Here is a 19540-nt window from a genome sequence, read left to right on the forward strand (position 1 = left end):
AGCGCTATTTGTTGAACAAAAATGTAGTTGTTTGTGCAAGTTTAAACATCTCACAAGGCCAGCTGAGTTCATTTCAACCCTACTTACAAAATAATTATTGGCAAATGAAATGGGCTAGGGGTAGAGACAAGATATTTTCAAGCTTCTGAGAGGTTCACAAAACCAAATTTTTGCTTATTGAAAGTGAAATTAAAAGGTCACAGACAATTGAAAGGTACATATTGAAATCTCAGGATTAAAAAGGGTTTTGACAAGAGGAATATTTACAATGGAACAATGAGGAAAATGTTATGTTACAGTCAGAAACATGGAAAATATGCTGTTCAAAATTGTTGGCTCTGGAATAAATAAAATCCAGACTTAGACTATTAAAAATATCAAAGTGATCCACTATGTGCCAACTCCATTTTCTTCTGTTGTTTGTTATAAAGAAAATCCATTATTAAATATAATACAGTTCTGGCTAAATTATCAAAGACATTTTCCATATGCAAACTGTAGTTTACCATATGCTATATATTCTCTAACAATTTTAATACCCTTCTATCACAAAACATAGATGTAGAGTTAAAAGGAAATTTCGAGTTTTATTTCAACCTCTTATTCAGGGCACAAGTCCCTCCCTTCCGAGTCATTCAACTCATGATTATTAGCACCTATCATGAGAAAGAGTTTTTGGATGGAAATTAAAGATTAAACAAACAAACAAATAAAAATCTTCAAGATGTTCCCCACCTGTTAGGTGGAAGAAAGTATCCTTGTCCAGTGATTGTCATTAAGCCTAGACTGACACTCTGCTAGCTCATGACAGAAGCTCACCACATTGAAGGAAGCGCATCCTTTCAATGGGTCACTTCATAATTAGGAAGGTGCATATTAAACTGAGACTTGCATCAGCTTACCCTGGTTTTGCCTTCGGGAACTACACAGAACATACCTATTCTATTTTCTTCAGCTTAACTCTTCAAAGAATTTGAGAGGACTTTCCTATGTCTTGTAGTTTTCCCCCTTTGAGCAATAATCTTAATTTAGCTTATTTTCACTACCATAGAATTCTTTCATTACACTTAGGGATTTCAAAAACTACCTCATATCAACCTTAACAGTTCAGTATTGCACTAAAATAAAACAGCATTTTCAAATTAGGACATTTAGAAACCAAGAGTTATAGCATTCAATTGGATTTGATTTGACATTAGTCTTTTGTAATCAGGCTAGCATTGACCAACAACAGATGTTTAGGGAAAAAAGATGAAACACCTAAGTCTTGCCAACACTGGGTATTTGAGGGAAAGGGGCATAAATCTTCTTTAATGAAATTTGAGTGATCTAAGACAATGACAACTTCATATTTGGAAGTATTTAAATCTGGGAGTTTATAAAGTCTCAGGATTAATGAGATCATGTTTTAGAAATGACAGTCTAAATTTCTTATTAGTAAGTGAGGTTATTATGACCAGCACTCTGCCATCTTTAATGAATATAGTAAGGGACTAATTCAGATGTGTTCATTTGTTCTTCTAGTGGTTATACATATGGCACCTTTATTATCCATAAATAACAGACCCCAGAATAATTTAAATCCAGGAGACTTTATTTAGCCTCCAGAAAGGCCCCTCCAACCCCAAATCCATGCAAGAACACAAAGCCAAGGGGTAAACTAAAAAAAAAGAAGAGATTGTTTTATTGTGACACTTATGACATTGACCCCTTGCTGACAGGAATGACCTAGAGTAATTTTGGCATATTGCACATTCTGCGACGAAGGGTGCACTGGTAATCCTCTGGCTGCTGAGGTGGGTTCCTGGTCCTTCCCAACCTCAGTGCACATGTGGGCCAGTCACGGAAATTCCATTACCACTTGGTGTAGACATTTAACAAGTCTTTGGTCTTAATAAGCACCATTACAAACCCTCACATTAAGGGCATTATTATTCTAGTTTATAAATGTTTCAATGATAAAAAATAGCACGATTACAGTATACACACACTTAATTTACATGAAATGTATTATACTCATAACTGAGATAAGCTATTGAACTAACTTTGGTTGATTGAAATTAATGAAGTATTTGAACTGGAGACTTGCAATTTGGTTTCTAGGTTGTGTAAATATTACAGTGCATTTATAAATCTAGTTTGAAAATTTACTAGCACCAAATAGGTATGATAAATGGCCAATCTAATACTTGTATTTGGAGAAGCAGAGTTTCAAAATTTGAAGAGAAAAAAAACCAATAACAACAGAATAGTCCATCAAATGAAAGCACATTCCTGTCCACCTGCTGGGAGGGACACATTGGCAAGATGGGCCAAGACCCCCCAGTGGATATACAGGTCCCAGTTTTCAAGAATCAACACATGACCAGGTAGCTTAGCTACACATATGAGAAGCCTGAGAAAGTGGTTGTTCAACTAGGGTAACCGCCTGTACCTTGCTTTTGAAATACAAGAATAGTGCCTATTTATAAAAATTTACTTGGTGAAAGACTGTACCTATAATATGAAGATTCTGATGGGGGGAGGAATATAATTCTACCTATCTATAGTTGTTTTTCTTTTAATTATTTGGTCTCTGGATGGTGAATTAATGAAGCAAAATCTGAATTTTCATCTTCAGATTATCACCCAGTTCACCACTGAGGTAGTCTTTGTCATGTCTGTCTTCTAGCTGGTCAAGTTCTTTCTTTCTGTAAAGAGGAGTACTACTGATTTGTAACGAGTAGGTTCCAGCCACTGGCTTCTTCTTGGTAAAGTGGAGGTAGCTGATCCCTTCCTTTTGGTTGATTTTAAAGAAGCCATCTTCATTTCCAGATTCAATCAAGTATCTGTTGTGATTCGTCAGAGTTGTGAGGGCTGGAAGGAGTTCTAGGATTCGGACCTTATTACTGACATGGGAAATATTGAAAGCAAAGGTGGCTGTCTTCTCAACATCCCAACTTGCAAGACTCACGTTGGCTTCTGTTTCAGACAGATCCTGGGGAGATACGAAAATGTTTTAAATTCTGTGTAAATATGCCACTTCATTCTCATATTAAAGAAAAAGGGAATAGACTTTTATGCTAATACAAATTTCTGTCCATGTTGTACATGCTGTGGTGAAAATGCACATTCATCAAGCACTTTGTTTAAACCACAAATGTGTTTAAATCAGCACATATTAATAATACTAAAAACTGTTAAACTGAACTCAGGAAGGAAGTCACCCGTCTTTGAAGCCACTTGTATGTTTCTGAACCAGCAGTATCAGCATCACCTGGGAATCTGTTAGATGTGCAAATTCTCAGCACCACCCAGACCTACTGAATCAAATTCCCTGAATCAAATCTCCCGGCATTCCATGTTAATAACCCTTCCAGGTGATTCAGAGGCATGCTCAAGTTTGAGAACTGCTGTTCTAATAGATTATTTTCTTTCCAAAGACTAATCTCATTTCCCAAACCACAGCAGGTGGTTGTACCACTGATACTAAGAACCAGTCTCTTTTAATTTTGTTCACTGACACACTACCACCCCCTCCTCAGGACACACCTAGGAACCTACTTCCTGACTGTGATGACCTGCTAATAGTCAATGCTTTTCACCTGGCTTCTTGCTTGCCTCTCTGGGACCACATGTGCTGGATTCTCCGGCCAGGAGCCAGAGGGCTGGGTGAATATCTGTGCATTTCCGAGTTGACTGAGAGGCTGCTGCAGCCGCAGGCAAAGAAAGCCAGGCTGCTTGAGCTCTGTGTTGTTCTTGTCTACAGTCCAAGTTCCCTCACACTCCACATGGTTCCTTTCAGTAGAGGAGCCTCTAGCTTTCAGAACTTGGCGTCCCTGTGTAGGGAGCACTATGTCACTTCGCTATTCTGCCCACTTGCTGTGCTGGATCTCAGGCCTTGTCTTTTCAGCAGACTTTGGGTGGGTGTTTGACTTTCTTTTTGGCCAGACAGAGGAAATGAGTAAGTATGTGAAAACCTTCGGATGGCCACTCCCGAAAAGAGTAAGGAACTTCAGAAAGCCTCACAACCTCTTATAAAATGCAGCCCAGAGCTCAGGGAATGTCTGGATTTTCTCCCTGGGGAGGTTTTTCACACTTTGGAGCATCCTTAGAGGAAACCACAGGAATCTGGGAAGGGTTTCCACAATAGGATACAGCAGGAGAAACCTTCTGACCTACCTTGATATTGGAGGCATCTGTTTCATTAGCACTTCTTCGTTTCCTGCCTCGTTTGGGGTAGCCATTGATCTTACACTCATAGCAAGCCTCTGGGGAAAGTGAATTGTCATCCATTTCACCACTAACAGGTGCATCTGAGCCTCCTCGGCCCATGCCCATTCCAGAAACACAGTGCCTGCATCAAAAGGGAGCATAAGCGTTTTTCATTAAGACCAGGGCACAAGGGATGCCATATGAGAATTCTGGAGAAGCCTGATCTGAGCACGTTGACTATTTGTCCGTTGGATGATCAGCTGGTGCTAGAACCACACCAAGGTCTTCTATTTTGGGTCTCTCATTCCCAGTCTTGTGAGTTTATTGATTTTTTTTTCTATTACATCTCAAGATGCTGTTTTGCATATTTATTTATCCCTTCATTTCCCAAACCAACCAGGGTAGGAATTTTGTAATACTTGTTCAGGGGAGGGGGATACAAATTGAAAACCAAAGAAGAATGGGGGATGAAGGGACACTAAGTTAAATATGCCTTATTTTTGTGAATCAGACTCTATGCATGTGAGAAAGGTCTTTTCCCATCTCCACCTCCAGGAAACATCAAGGACTTGGACGAATGGGCCATGTTTGGGGCATCTTGCCTGGACACTGTATTTGTTCTTCATTCTCTACTTTGACCTTGTTGTGGTTAGAACTCGTCAGTTCTCACTGCTACCGCTACTACTACTTCTACTACTACTACTACTACTACTACTACTACTACTACTGCTACTACCACCACCACCACTACTACTGCCCCCTGCTGGTTTGAGAAGGTTATTGTAAGTTCAGAGTGTTCCTTCCTTAGCTCTCTGTGTCTCTGGGTTCACTGTCCAAGTTCTTGGCCTCTTCCAGTGCCAATACCACCTTTCCTTACTCAAGCCCCCAAGCAATCACTTCTAGTCTTTGACCTCTCATTTTTACTTACTCTAGGTAAGAAAGTCATAAGAAATAATTGAGGGTTAATTTAGTAATAAACTGTGAAGATGTGCAATGTGTATTACATATACTACACTATACATATAATTAGTATATATATCAACATATAAAATGCTTGAAGAATCAGAGCTTGCCCAAGTGTGGGAAACTGTTTCAAGTCATTCAAAACCACTAGGGCCATTGGCTTTGACTCATGTGAAGCTGGATAAACAAACCCATGCCCAGGAGAGATCCAGTTCAGCTGTTTTTCTTTGCCTTTCAATTATCAAAGCCAAGTTATGGAGTGAGGCTTGCATGTTTCACAAGTACCTTGTTTTGTTATTCTGCTTACTATTTCAGAGGCCACTTGGAATGTGTATTTATCAGGTTCCCCTTTCCAAATGTGTTGAAACATTTGAATGATCCTATAAAAAGTCTTTATTTTGGGGTAGAATCCACTCTAGTGAGTAGAAGCCAAAACTGTTATAAAGGGTAGATTTCTACTAATGCAGCTAAATGTAGACCAAATATTACTTATCTATTTTTCTGTAATAGTTGACCTACTCTTTACAACTAATTTTCCCTGTATGCCCTTAGGATTCAAATTACAATACCAATGAGTAAAATATTGTATTTCATAGCAATTTATAGGTTCCTACTATTTTCCACAATCTTGCTCAGGTCCAACACATTTTCTTCCTTGTTTATCTTGCAATATGAAATAATAAAACAATAAAATGCTAGAAACAATAAAATGGATGAAATGATATATGCTCATTCTCATAATGATTAAGTTATTGGGAGGTTAAATCAAAATATTCAGGCTTTGATTCTTTTCTCAGAACTTCTTTTCATATCCCAAGAGCACTACTTATAAGAAGTGTGACTAAAATCCCACTGGCCAAAAGCCAATTTGGAGTGTCACAATTTTTGCTGGGAAAAATGTTCTGGCATTAAACTATAAAGTATGAATGGACCGAGAGTCAGACACCACCACCTGGGGAATTTGTGTTCTGTTGCTGGCATCCTGTATACTTTCCCAGGAAACATTCTTTTATCTTCAAGTTTACCCAGACCCACGACAAATCACATGCCCAGGAAATCAAGACCACTAAATCAATAATTTGGTATGAGTGTGTATATGTGTGTGTGCATATGTAACTCTGTGGGTGCTTGTGTGTGTGTGAATGAGGAGAGTATGCAGGAGTGCATGTAGATTTAGTGTCTGTGTGTTCCTAACTGAAAATTGAAGTCAGAACTCTTCACAGGATAGCTAAAACTAGATGGACACCCAAGTCAGATTAATTCAGCAGGGGAAAATATCTAAACTTTGAAAACTTACCTCTAAAGTTTGAAATCATTGAGTTGAATTAAAAAATGCCTTCCCTGTTCCAACTCTCACATACACATGCATATAATTTGGTGAGACTTTCTTTTCTTTTTTTCTTAGATGACATTTATTTAGTTAGTTAGTTATGGGGAGTGAACCCAGGGTGCTTTACTACGGAGTTATATCCCAAGCCCTTTTCTTCTTTCCTTTGTTTTACTTTGAGACAGAGTCTTGCTAAATTTCTCAGACTGTCCTCCAACTTGTGATCCTCCTGCTGTAGGCTCTTGAATTGCTGGGATTATGGCATGTGCCACCATACCTTGCTAAAATTTGGTGAAATTTTCTACCTGGAAAATACCTTAATTACTTCAACTCAATGTTTAATGCTCAGTTGATAATTTTTAATATAAATTCAAATTTATATTATCTGGACTAGTTCTCTGTATGACTTATCCTCGGGGGAGCTGGACAAGAGGGCATCCGAAGCTAGGAGGATCCTGCCTGCCCCAGCACAAGGGTGGGCCAACAGTGGGCAGCCTGAGTCCAGTTGTGCCATGGAGAGAAGAATAACTTCCCAACAAGATCTGAAGATCAAGAGAATGGGACTGAGAAGTCACACAGTGGGAAATTTACAATACAGTTTCCTTGGTTCGATGTTCTAGACATCTTCAGAAATCCAGATGCCTCCTTACAAATAAAATAACCTAAGGGAACAAACAGTATGGTTCTCCTCTCATGAGACAGGCAATGTTGAGTTAAATATACTCCTATGGTATGAATACAAGCATTGTCAACCAGGAGGAGTAGTGCTTACCCTTGGCCTATTCGGAAGTAACCAGGTGGACAGCCACACAGGTAGCCACCTTCGGTGTTAGAGCAGCCATAACTGCAGGGGGCCTGTGAGGAGCCACATTCATTGATGTCTTGGCAGCCCCCACTGAACTGTTCGTACTGGAAGCCAGCAGGACACATGCACTTGTAGCTTCCCAGGGTGTTGTGACAGGAGGCTCCTCCGCAGATGTGAGCACTGAGGCATTCGTTTTCATCTGCAGGGAAAACAAGAAGACAGGGATGTGTGACACTGACCGGAGATTTCTAATGAGGGGTCTGGGCCAGGCCACTATGGCTGGCCACTGGCCTCCAGCTAAGCTCTCAGGAGGGGAAGGCAGGCAGGGGTGGCCAGGGTGGAGAGAAGAACAACAGAGCAAGATGTGGACGTGGATGCGGCCTCTTGCCATGTCATGACTAATTGTGGCAGATGAGGTCTAAAGTGCTGGGAGGAGAGGACTGGAGGATGGCATTCTGAGGAGCAGCAGACTCCAGTTCTCATAGGAAACTAACACTAGTATGTTCTGCTCCATGCAAACATCCAGTAAGGAATGTGGGGCTGGTTCACAGCTCAGATTCAGGGTCCAGGGATGTAATGGAAGGAAGAATTTGTGTAGTTCTCTGTACTCTTGCTTCACAAGTGCCCAGCAATGGGACAAGTATCTCAAAAGCAGAAACAAAATATTTCCCTGGAGGTTACTCTTTCAGCCCTCTTTTCACGGGATGTGCAGCATTGGGGAGGGCTATTATTCTGCAGGAAGTGTCCGCCCCATTTGGACTTCCTTTTCAACAATCCGCAAAAGCCCTTAGGTGCTTGTTCTTGAGATGAATAGTGCCTTCTGGTATGTCTGTTCCCATCTCTGAGTGGCACACCCCACTGCATCCAAACCAGCCTCCTTCCCCGAGTGTCTGAACCATGTTGAAAGTTATTTGAGGCTGGAAGAGATTTGGTGCAGACTTCTGGAGCAATTAACTGTGGGAAACCCACAAGACAGACAGATGCTGCAGGACTGGATACCCACAGCGACCTGCCAAATCTGGTGGTAAGAAGAAGGGAAAATAATCTAACTTTAAAAAATTCAACTCAAAGGAAGAAAACTGAATTTCTCATTACTTCCAATTTATACTTTTTTTGAAATCTCCAATACAGTTTTGTAGACCTGCCTTTGTATGGCAGGTTGGAAACTTGCTGGTAAGACATTTCTTAATTGCTCCAGCCCATTTCCAAGCACATGTTCATGTGACTACAGGTAGATTGGATTGCTCTTCACTTAGTGAATATTTGCTTAGCAAGAGGGGAAGGAAAAGAACCTTATTAGATACCCACTGACCAACAGATAAGATAGTAGGTGTTTCACACTCCTTTAGGCAACCTTCCTACAGTCCTGAGAGGTGGGGGTCCTATTCCCTGTTCTATAAACAGAGAAGGTAAGGTTTAGAGAGCTTCTCCTGATCTCACAGCTGGTTGCAGCAAGGCTGAGATTCACAGGCAGCTGTTTCTGACTGTGAAAGGTGATTTTCTTCACACCACTGCTACTCTCAAGAAACTCGCTCACATTTAAATTGGTGCTGCCTTTCTCCCATAATTAGCTTTACCTTCTTTGCTAAGGCATATTCATCTGTAATGGAAAAAAATACCCAATAAATCTATTTTTATTCTTTTTTTTTTTAAGTTAGAACATAGGTGAGTAAAAGTGGTGGGGGCAGGGTGCTTGATTGTATCTTTTCCTCCTTCCCTCTGCCCCTCCAACTATGGGTGTGTGAGCCTGACTATATCTGTTTGAAGATCCTCTGTATCCAAGGATTCTAAAGTCCCCCACCTGAGGCTACAGGTTTCTAAAATATAAATAGTGGAATGGGCCACTATCTGTGTTCTTTTTCCCCTAATTTTAAATTAGGGATGAGATGTGTGATAGAGGCTCATGAAGACCACGGGCACTAAGCCCTCTGTCAGACTCCAGGGCTGAGGGTGTTTTCTTGGGTAGGGAGAAGCCCTGGCCTGGCCCTCTTTTCCCGGCTCCTCCAGGGCACACTCTCAGGAAGCTGATCTTTGTGGAGTGTCTACAGCTCTGTTTCCTTGTCCTCCACTCTGGATTGGGCTCAGCCATGTGTTTCTTGCTGGGACCCTGACTGATAAAGCCTATAAGGCATGGGTGGACAAAGGGAAAGATCTCTCAATACATCGCTCAGTTTATTCTGCTTTTTGACAAAAGGCAAAAGGACCATTGGTTAGAAGTTAGGGGGAGGGAAAGTTTGTCCCTTATAAAAAAGACATTTCTAAGTATTAAAGTTGTCTGTATCTAGATTGGGCTATCTGGGGAGAAAATAAGTGCCTTTCAAAGTGGTCTTCAGGTCAAACTGGAATGATGAGGAGGCTGGAGAGGGGTTTATATGTTAGGAAAGAGGTCAGACTAGATAATCTCTGAGGTTCTTCTTAATTTAGAGCCTCTGTCTGTGTTATTACAAACACTCATCCCAACCAGGAACTCTCCTCCTTCCCTTTCATAATTTTTCTATCGTATTTTACTTTTTTTTCCCTCCTGAGAATTTAATAAAAGTGTAAATTAAATTTACTGATCTGGCTCAGAGAGTTGTGACGGAGTGAAGCACAGATTAAGATAAGAAATCGGCAGATGTTCAGTGTTTACAGCTAGAAAACCTGTTCACCAAACCTTCTCATCAATATCCACACTCCTCAATTTGGTGAATGTGTTCTGCATTTTTTTCAACCTTTTTCATCCCATGTATCCAGGGGCAAATGGCTCTGCAGGGAATTTTTCTACACTCTGAAATATTTGTCTTATTCTTTCATTTGGTATTTCAATCGATAAAGGGTCTGTTCTTTTTATAAAAAAGAGACAATTCTACTTTTATTGAAACAGCATTAGGGTCTCTGAAAACTACTTCACAAAAGTGAATCAATAGCACCAGTTTGACCTCTACAATTGGAGGCTCCAGTATCAGCTCAGAGTGTAAATTAGCTGTGGTATTAGGGAGTACCAGCAGGAAAAACTCAAATGCCTGATCAGGTTCTTTTTAGTAAATTTGTCTAGGGCAAAATGGGCTGACTCCAACTGCAAGCTTAAAATTTGGTATTTGCAATGAAATCAGTGGCACTTTTCTCCAAACCCAGGCATTGGGGAGAGTGAACCTGAGGACAGATAGGAGTGAGATTCAGGTGGGGCTGGTGCAACAGATCTGTTCTGCATGGCTCTTAGGAAGCCATTCTAAGCCCAGGGCAGTACTCATTCTGGAGAACTCTAATTCTTGAGATTTATGAGGTCAGTTTGCTTTTGGGGGGACATCAGGATCCCCAAACTTCTTCCTAATCAACTTATTCTTTCAGATCATCCAGCCAGGAAATGATCTTCATAGGACCAAAACAGATTCTCCAGGCAACTAGGGCAAAGCCTGACGGTCTCTAATATCCCTGGACTAAAGTTGTCCTCTTTAACAATTTTCCTTATAGCTCCAAATTTGTTCAAGCAACCTGCATAACGATAACAAAAAGGCTCATATACTGGGTATCGAATCAATGAAGTTCACTCTGAAGTTTTGTGAGCAATGTCAGAAACTGCTGATCCAAATCAAAGACCCCCACCTCCACCATCCTTAAGTTGATAATGAACAAAGATGTTTTTATTAAAACCGGATTGCACAGACAGTTGTGTAATCTAAACTCTTCTAGCACTGGGGCCACTTAGCCAGCCCACACACCTCTCTGAAAAACTGTCTCCTACAGAATCAAACTAGATGAGAGACAATTTGGTAAGTGAAAACACACTAAATATGTCTTCATTCGGGGTAAAGTAGAACATTTGCCCAGGAAGCAATAATTTCTCGAGTTTTTGCTAAGGAGGTCTCTGTACCTAAGAATGCATCAGCTAGAACAGGTTACCCAAGCACCAAGCTTGTGGTGGTGCTCCTAGATAACTTGCTGAATGAAAAAATAAGTGACCATGGTACTTGAAAGTTAAAGGCCTTGGGTTCCAGTTCCAGACATGTCATAAAAGAACAAAGACATCTTATTCCTTCCCCGAGCTTCTGGATCCTCATTAGTTAAACCAAAGGGCTTGAGCTAGATCATCTCTGGTGTCCTTCTGATATGTATTAAGAGTTATTTTCCCATGACATTGTGGAATCAAAGATTGTATCATTTCAACTTAATGAGGGAGTCTGTTGATCTCCCTTAATTATCAAAAGAATTTAGCCATCCTGAAAAAATTCTGTCTCTGCAGTTTGCTTTCTGCCTCAAGGATGCGTAGGGCTGAACAGAACTACTTCCGTTTCTTCAGGTCAATGAGTCACCCAAAATAGCCTCTGGCTGATATTTCAGTCAGAAGTAGAATTTGTTGGCCTCTGATATAAAGAGAATGCAAGTGTTCTAGAAGGCCCCAGAAAGGCAGGGGGGTGTTGATAGTCAAGGAATTCTAAGGACATTTCATTACAGATGCTTTCAAAGCTACTTCATCATAATATTTTTTCTTAGTTTGCTATTTTGCAAAGACTGTTACTCCCCTTTGGTTTTAATCAGGTTAGGGCAATTTGAAATTAGTACTTGTTGCTTCAATAACCAAACAAAGGTTTTCAGAAAGAGCCAAGTTTGCCTCATAGAAGTTGAGAGTGATACACTGAAACAAGTAAAAGTAGAAGCTACTTGCCGACACACTGGTTCCACTGGTAATGCTGAAGGTAGCCCTGGGGACAGCTGCACCTATAGCCTCCAATGATGTTCTGGCAGCCATGCTGGCAGCGGTGGTTGCCTTCACACTCATCCACATCTGAAAAAGAAGTAGAGTTGACTTTAAGCCACATCAACATTGATCTCGGAGTCACTCTCTGAAGCCACAGGTATGTGCATGTGGAGGTGAATGGCAATTCTAGTGAGAATCTGTTTCCTAAAAATTATTCTACCACCCAAAACTTCAAAATATCTACTATAGAGCTTTTAATAAGTCTAAGAAGAAAAACATTCAGGGATTCCCAATAAAGTCTACAAAATAAAGATCATGTTGAAATTTGTGCAAAGCTCAAAGCATTCTGTGGGACAGCTCTATACATTATTTGTGTTTCCTTACCTGTACTAGAATTAGAAGTCAAAAGGTGTCAATGCAAAAATAAAATCCTAAAAATGTCATTTAAACTTTTAATTACCTATTAGTAGAAGAGTTATTCCTTATATGTTTAGTGCACATTGGGGAAATTCCTTTATGGCTCAGGACACAATAACCAGGAATCTAGCTATTTTTCTTGACTGAGTTATTCCCATTAGATCACATTATTAACTTAGCAGAAAAGTTTTGTTATACCTAGGAAGAGTATATTATAGCTGGGCGCCATGATGCACGCTGGTAATCCCAGTGGCTCAGGAGGCTAAGGCTGGGGGATCACAAGTTCAAAGCCAGTCTCAGTAAATTAGTGAGGCCCTAACTGAGCAACTGAGACTCTATCTCAAAATAAAATACAAAAAAAATGGCTGAGGATGTGGCTTCAGTGGTTGAATACCCCTGGGTTCAATCCCTAGTATAACAAAAGCATGTTATAAACACAACCATGCATCAATCTCTAAGGTATGGGACCTATGCAAACCAGGCAAAATGTTGCCAGCTTCAGCTGGGTGCTTCCCCTGAGCTCAGCCCTGACATCTCATAGAAGATGACGATTGAAGGTGGTGATAGCCACATAGTCCCCCTCCACAAGGGTCTGCTAGCTACACGCAACTGAGGACTCCACCCACCTTCACAGCTGGCACCACTCTGGTCAAGGGAGAATCCCCGCTGGCATTCACAGGTGAAGCTTCCAGGAGTGTTCTGGCAAATGCCCTTAGAGCCACACAGGTTGATGTCGGAGGTGCATTCATTGTTATCTATGAGAAGCAGAGGGAGAAAACAGGATTAAAATTCCCCAAAGTGCTCTTTGTTCTGTTTAAAAGAAAAGAACAGGGCTGGGGTTGTGGCTCAGTGGTAGAGCACTTGCCTAGCACATGCAAGGCCCTGGGTTTGATCCTCAGCACCACATAAAAATAAATAAATAAAATACATGTATTTTGTTCAACTACAACTAAAAAATAAATATTAAAAAAAGGAAAGGGACACAATGATTTAGAATAGGCCAAATAAGACCAATAACCCTTATATATGTCCACACACACACTAACACATTTTTCAATATTTTTGTTTTCTTATCCCAACAGCAGAGGAAATAGAAAATAATCCCTTAAGTGAATAGCTATTATTCACACAGGGCTCTTTTCTTTTCCACTTACCAATGCAGGCAGTGTGGTGCTGGGTAAATCCAGGAGGACATTTACAAGTGAAGCCACCAATGGTGTTAACACACAGGAACTGGCAGTTGTGCTGCTTAGTAGCACACTCATCAAGATCTACAAGAAAATGCAAGATGGCATTGGAGTTGGGCTGACCACACAGACAGCTGCCCCTAGGTAGCAGCCCTAAGTTTTTATTTGTAATTCTTACATGACACTGGCCAGAACACAGCCACAGAAAATGGCTAGAAATAACCTTGGTGATAAGACATTGAAAGATAAAACAAGATTTCAATCTAGACAAAATAAATAAATAAATTAATTAATTAATAAAAAATAAGATAGCTCTTTGTGTGACCCAAGGATAACCTAATTCCCTTTAGCAATGTAGGAATTTTTCAACAAAGGAATTTCAAATACATTCTAACATTTTAAACAAACTAGAAAGCGAAGGAAAAACTGATCCTGAAAAATTTCTAGAGCATTGAAAAGATGCATTTAAGTTGAAACTTAAAAAGAAATGTTGAGGCTGGAAATTAATTTGTTTAGCCCTTTTCTGTTTGCTGTTTTTAATCTACTCAAATGAAGTAGTCAAAAATTTCTGACTTCTTTGGTTAGGGATTCTCCTTTGGATAAAACAAAATTGAGCAATCCAGAAGGAAATATGGGAAAGGGAAAAACAAAAACAAAAACAAAACCCTCATCTGATATGCTAAGAGCACTTTAGAAAATGCTGACTACAATATTTATTCAACATTATTTCTCATCTCATAAACTTCCTCTATTATAACTGGGCTTCTCTCCTCATAGTCTCAACTTCTAGGCTCATTTTGAACTGCAAAAGTATTTAAAAATATCTAGCTTTTAATTGAATTTTAGTAAATTTTAAAAATTATTTTTTGTTTATATATAATAGCAGAATGCATTACAATTCTTATTATACATATAGAGCACAATTTTTCATATCTCTGGTTGTACACAGTTTTTCATATCTGTTTGTATATATAGTATGTTCACACCAATTCCTGTCTTCATACATGTACTTTGGATAATAATGATCATCACATTCCACCATCATTTCTAATCCCCTGCCCCCTCCCTTTTCCTCCCACCCCTCTGCCCTATCTAGAGTTTGTCTATTCCTCCCATGCTCCCCCTCCCTACCCCACTATGAGTCAGCCTCCTTATTATCAGAGTAAATATTCAGCATATGGTTTTTTGGGATTGGCTAACTTCACTTAGCATTATCTTCTCTAACTCCATCCATTTACCTACAAATGCCATGATTTTATTCTCTTTTATTGTGAATAATATTCCATTGTGTATATATGCCACATTTTTAATCCATTCATCCACTGAAGGGCATCTAGGTTGCTCCCATAGTTTAGCTATTGTGAATTGTGCTGCTATAAACATTAATGTGGCTGTGTCTCTGTAGCATGCTGATTTTAAGTCCTTTGGGTATAGATTGAGGAGAGGGATAGCTGGGTCAAATGGTGGTTCCATTCCCAGTTTTCCAAGGAATCTCCATATTGGCTGCACCAATTTGCAGTCCCACCAGCAGTGGATGAGTGTACCTTTTTCCCCACATCCTCACCAACACTTATTGTTGTTTGACTTCATAACTGCTGCCATTATGACTGGAGTGAGTGCAAGAATTAAAATGAAGAATCAATAAATGGGATGGACTCAAACTAAAAAGTTTCTTCTTGCAAAAGAAACAATCTGTGAGGTGAATAGAGAGTCTACATCTTGGGAGCAAATCTTTACCCCTCACACATCAGATAGAGCACTAATCTCTAGGGTACATAAAGAACTCAAAAAGCTAAGCACAAAAAAAAAAAAAAACAACAACAACAAATAATCCAATCAATAAATGGGCCAAGGAATGAACAGACACTTCTTAGAAGATGATATTCAATCAATCAACAAATATATGAAAAAAATGTTCATCATCGCTAGCAATTAGAGAAATGCAAAGCAAAACTAAACTTTCATCTCACTCCAGTTAGTAATTATTTTTAAATAGCTGTGTATTCAGACATGCTTTGTCACAAATTCAGCCACCAAGCACCCACCTCTCAGAGGGCTGACTGTTGGAGCTGCAGCTCAGTTCTAGGTCTGTTAGTGACTGCATCTGCTCCACTGTGCCTACATCCTGGCTTGTGTGACATCTGGAATGGACCTGCCCTGAGAGAACCTCCCCATGCTGTGCTCCATGGGTCAGAGAGGCTGACCCATGTTAAGGTCTCTCAGAACCCATGGACCAGCTTCCCCTCTCTTGGGCCCTAGGAACCTTGCTAAAGCAACATCACACATTCACTGATGCTCACCTGCACCAGGTGAGAGAGGAAACTCTATGATCTCTTAAAACAATGCAACTTCATAAAAGTGACACAGTTAAGAACAGCAGCACTCTATCTTTTCCCTCCTCCTTTCCTCTTAACTGGAGCCCTCCCTTTCTTTTACAGAGAAGATGCTCCCAAGTCCTTCTAGCTTCTTTCTTCACAATTTCAATGGGATATATGTCTGTACCACTTATTTTGATTTTTAGTCAGCTATGTTAAGTATGTGGAGAAATTTGGAATTTAGGAGGAAAAGGGGAGAAAGGACTTATCTTGTAAATGGATGTGTAAAAATCATATAATTGCTTTCTACATTCCTAAAGCCTTAAAGAGGGATTTACTGATGCTTTTTTTTCCTTTGTGAAAGAACATAATGACCACTATGTATTTAACTTCCATTCTTGAATCTCTTAATTGCTAGGAACTTTTTGAGGATTTTGTGCCACTGAGGTTATGAAAATGTTGAAAATTTATTTTGTTACAGATAACACACTCAATGAGAGGTATTCTTTCCCTTGAATTTGTTTCATTTACATGGATAAAATTCTGGCTCTGAGTTGTAACCTCACATTGCCTGGGACTCGCTGATCCATAAAAGAATGAGTTCCATGTTTGAGAAGAATAAAACTAGGAGCAACTTTTCATTTAAGATGGTTAGAATTTTTAGTAGGTCTCTCAACTTCCTTTCCTAAAACTACAGGATTATATAGGATTTGTGCTGTACAGGACAGTCTCACGCAGTTGCCCTTTATTTCATCCTCTCACATGCCTCTTAACTCAGACACAGGAAAGAGGTCCAGGGCCTATTTCTCACTGCTCTCAACCCCAACTCCACCCCATCCTTTATCTTCCCTTACTTCTCTGGGAAAATGCAATAACTCTTGTTCTACCATCAGGTCTACGTTTCTTTCTCCAAACCCCTCATTTCCCAAATATATCCTTAAGAATAACTCATTTATGCCACTCACTCAATATGGAGTTCTTATTGTTGAGGAAGATATTTACAGGAATAAATTTACACAAAAAGAATTTGCAAAGGGTAACTTCTAGTGGAGAAGGGATTCCTGCCCCGAGTTGTGCTGTTTCTTAATTTTTATCCTTCAGGTAAGCTCCTAGAAGGCAGGAATGGTTTTCATTTGCAGAAAAAATCTGGACATGGTGTTTAATTAATCAGGCACAATGTCTTCTGGGATCGTGGCACTGATTATTCTAAAGCTGTACTTTGCTGGAGATTGAGACTATATAATTTTTGAATAATTAAGACAGCATAACTGCAATAAATAGAAAGCAGAGAGGAGGTAATCAATTAAGAATCGGCCTCAACAGAGAGTCTTAGAGAGAGGTTATAGCCATCTCTGAGACTCACATGAATGGCCCCTGGGAATTTAACAAATATATGAAAAAATGTGCATCATCACTAGCAATTAGAGAAATGCAAATCAAAACTACAATTTCATCTCACTCCAGTCATAATGGCAGCTATTATGAAGACAAACAACAATAAGTGTTGGCAAGGGTGTGGAGAAAAAGGTTTACTCATACACTGCTGGTGGGACTGCAAATTGGTGCAGCCAATATGGAAAGCAGTATAGAGATTCCTTGGAAAACTGGGAATGGAACCACCATTTGACCCAGCCTGTAGTATGCTGTTTTTAAGTCCTTTGTCTATACACAAAGGACTTAAAAACAGCATACTACAGGGACACAGCCACATCAATGTGTATAGCAGCACAATTCACAATAGCTAAACTGTGGAGCCAACCTAGATGCCCTTCAATAGATGAATGGATAAAAAAATGTGGCATATGAATGGCCCCTGGGATGATTGTGGGTGTCCAGTGAGGTGGATGCTGCCACTACTCCTCTGCAACCTCCCTCTCTTCCTATAAAGGCACTACCCCCAGGGAAGAACCTCTTGCTTATAGAGCAGAGGTCTTTTGGCTTGTCTATGGATTCCTCCTAGGCACAAGGAATGGGATGATATGGCAGGTGAATGGGCAAGGGGATCAGGAAGGGCAAATTCTACTTTACCTTTGCAGCTTCTTCCATCCTCTTGCAGAATGTAGCCTTTCGGACAGGAACACTGGTAACTCCCTTCTGTGTTTTTGCAGATAAAATTGCATGGTTTGGGAGCCTGGTTGCACTCATTCAGATCTATGGTTAAAGAGATACAGTGTGACTGCCCATCTAAACAGACGTCTAAATGTTCAACATTTACAGGGTTTAATAAAGAAATAAACTCCGTGTTACCTTTGATCACGGTCCTACCCTTTCCTATGAAATAACACAGTTTGTTAAGATTTTTAGTTGGGGAATTTTCCTTTTTTTGCCATAATCTAAAATTTCCACTCAGGAAAAAACCACCAGAATTTGTGATAGAGGATAATTCAATACTGGTCTTCTATCTCAACTTTAAAGATTAATACTAATTCTTATGTCATGAAACTTAAAGCCACATAGAAATGTTGAAATATGGTTGTCGGGGGCCACCCTGAACAGGAACTGAGCACACCCTCTTAGCCTTGAGTAATGGGCTTGTGGAACTGCATTGCACACAGTGCGAGGGGAGGCAGGTGGGCCTCACCTTCGATAGGCAAGGAAGTGCAGTTCTTGGAGTGGGCATCAACCAATGGGACTGCGCTACACCCCTGTGTTTGCTGTAACACAATCCCTTGCCTTATTTGGGTGGAATTTTCTATCCAATGTCTTTCCCCTAAATAAAAACAAGGGTTTTGGGTGCACTCACTCTCTTGCCTCTTGCCTTCCCTGATCCCCTTGCCCTCCAGTGTGGGAGATCAGGTCTCAGAGCCATCTTTGACCCCTGAAAAAGGTATTTCTGTGTTTGTGTGGTCTTTTTGTTGCCAGCCCAATTCACATGGAGTGACCCTGCCTGCGCAGGATGTGGGCGATATATGGTTGTTCATAAAACCTTTTGTTTCCATGGAAATATTTGAGTAGCATCTTTATTTTCTGAAAGGACTCTGTATTTGTGAATTTTCTTCTTGAATTGTAAAAAGTCCATAAAGTTTTCTTTCCTTCTTTGTATGTGAACAATGGATTTGAATGATTTGAGTTCTTTGGATTTTGTTTAGAGCACTCACCGACACAGGAAGTCCCAGTTATATCTGGAGTATAGCCAGTTTTACAGATACAGTGATATGATCCTCTGTCATTGACACATTCTCCATTTCGGCAAACATCATGAATAACCTTGCATTCATCAATATCTGTAAGTTAATAAATATAAATTTAAATAATAAAGATATTATTATTAAATAGCCAGCATGACTATATAGGGGTCACTTCAGTATAAATTCTAACAGATTGTGTTGAATTTATATTATTGTCCTACCAAATTAAACCAAAGGGATGACAGCATAAATTACATATGCAATAGTGGTTATATTGAAATGCAGACTAATATCTTCATGAGACCATTGTGACAAACTAATCAGGCTAGAGGAAAACTTTTAAAAATAATTGCTCTTCTAAATTTATATTGTTTTTCTCTTCTGGACCCCTCAAACAACGCCCCACTTAGACACATGGGTTTTTTGCTGTCCTCTGCCATCCAGCTTGCCCACTGCTGACACGTCATAATCAAATCACAGCAGTGGGCCCTTTTGATAGGGAAACTCCATTCCCCCTCTAATACTGCAT

The 19540-nt window shown here is 40.0% G+C and overlaps 1 protein-coding gene across 1 annotated transcript in view; it reads right to left on the minus strand.

Moving 5' to 3' along the window:
• Positions 1–1661: 1661 nt before the first annotated feature.
• Fbn1 (fibrillin 1) overlaps positions 1662–19540 on the minus strand; it is a 223642-nt gene continuing 205763 nt past the window's right edge. Inside the window, exons 59-66 of the mRNA XM_027925732.3 lie at positions 18982–19107; positions 17912–18034; positions 13536–13652; positions 13008–13136; positions 11932–12051; positions 7257–7488; positions 4162–4336; positions 1662–2977 (exon numbers count right to left, since the gene is read on the minus strand). Coding sequence (XP_027781533.2) covers positions 2588–2977; positions 4162–4336; positions 7257–7488; positions 11932–12051; positions 13008–13136; positions 13536–13652; positions 17912–18034; positions 18982–19107 — 1412 coding nt within the window. The 3' untranslated portion in view covers positions 1662–2587. The remainder of the gene's footprint in view (positions 2978–4161; positions 4337–7256; positions 7489–11931; positions 12052–13007; positions 13137–13535; positions 13653–17911; positions 18035–18981; positions 19108–19540) is intronic.

This window comes from Marmota flaviventris, chromosome 2 (assembly GCF_047511675.1).
Source record: "Marmota flaviventris isolate mMarFla1 chromosome 2, mMarFla1.hap1, whole genome shotgun sequence".
NCBI classification, from domain to species: domain Eukaryota; kingdom Metazoa; phylum Chordata; class Mammalia; order Rodentia; family Sciuridae; genus Marmota; species Marmota flaviventris.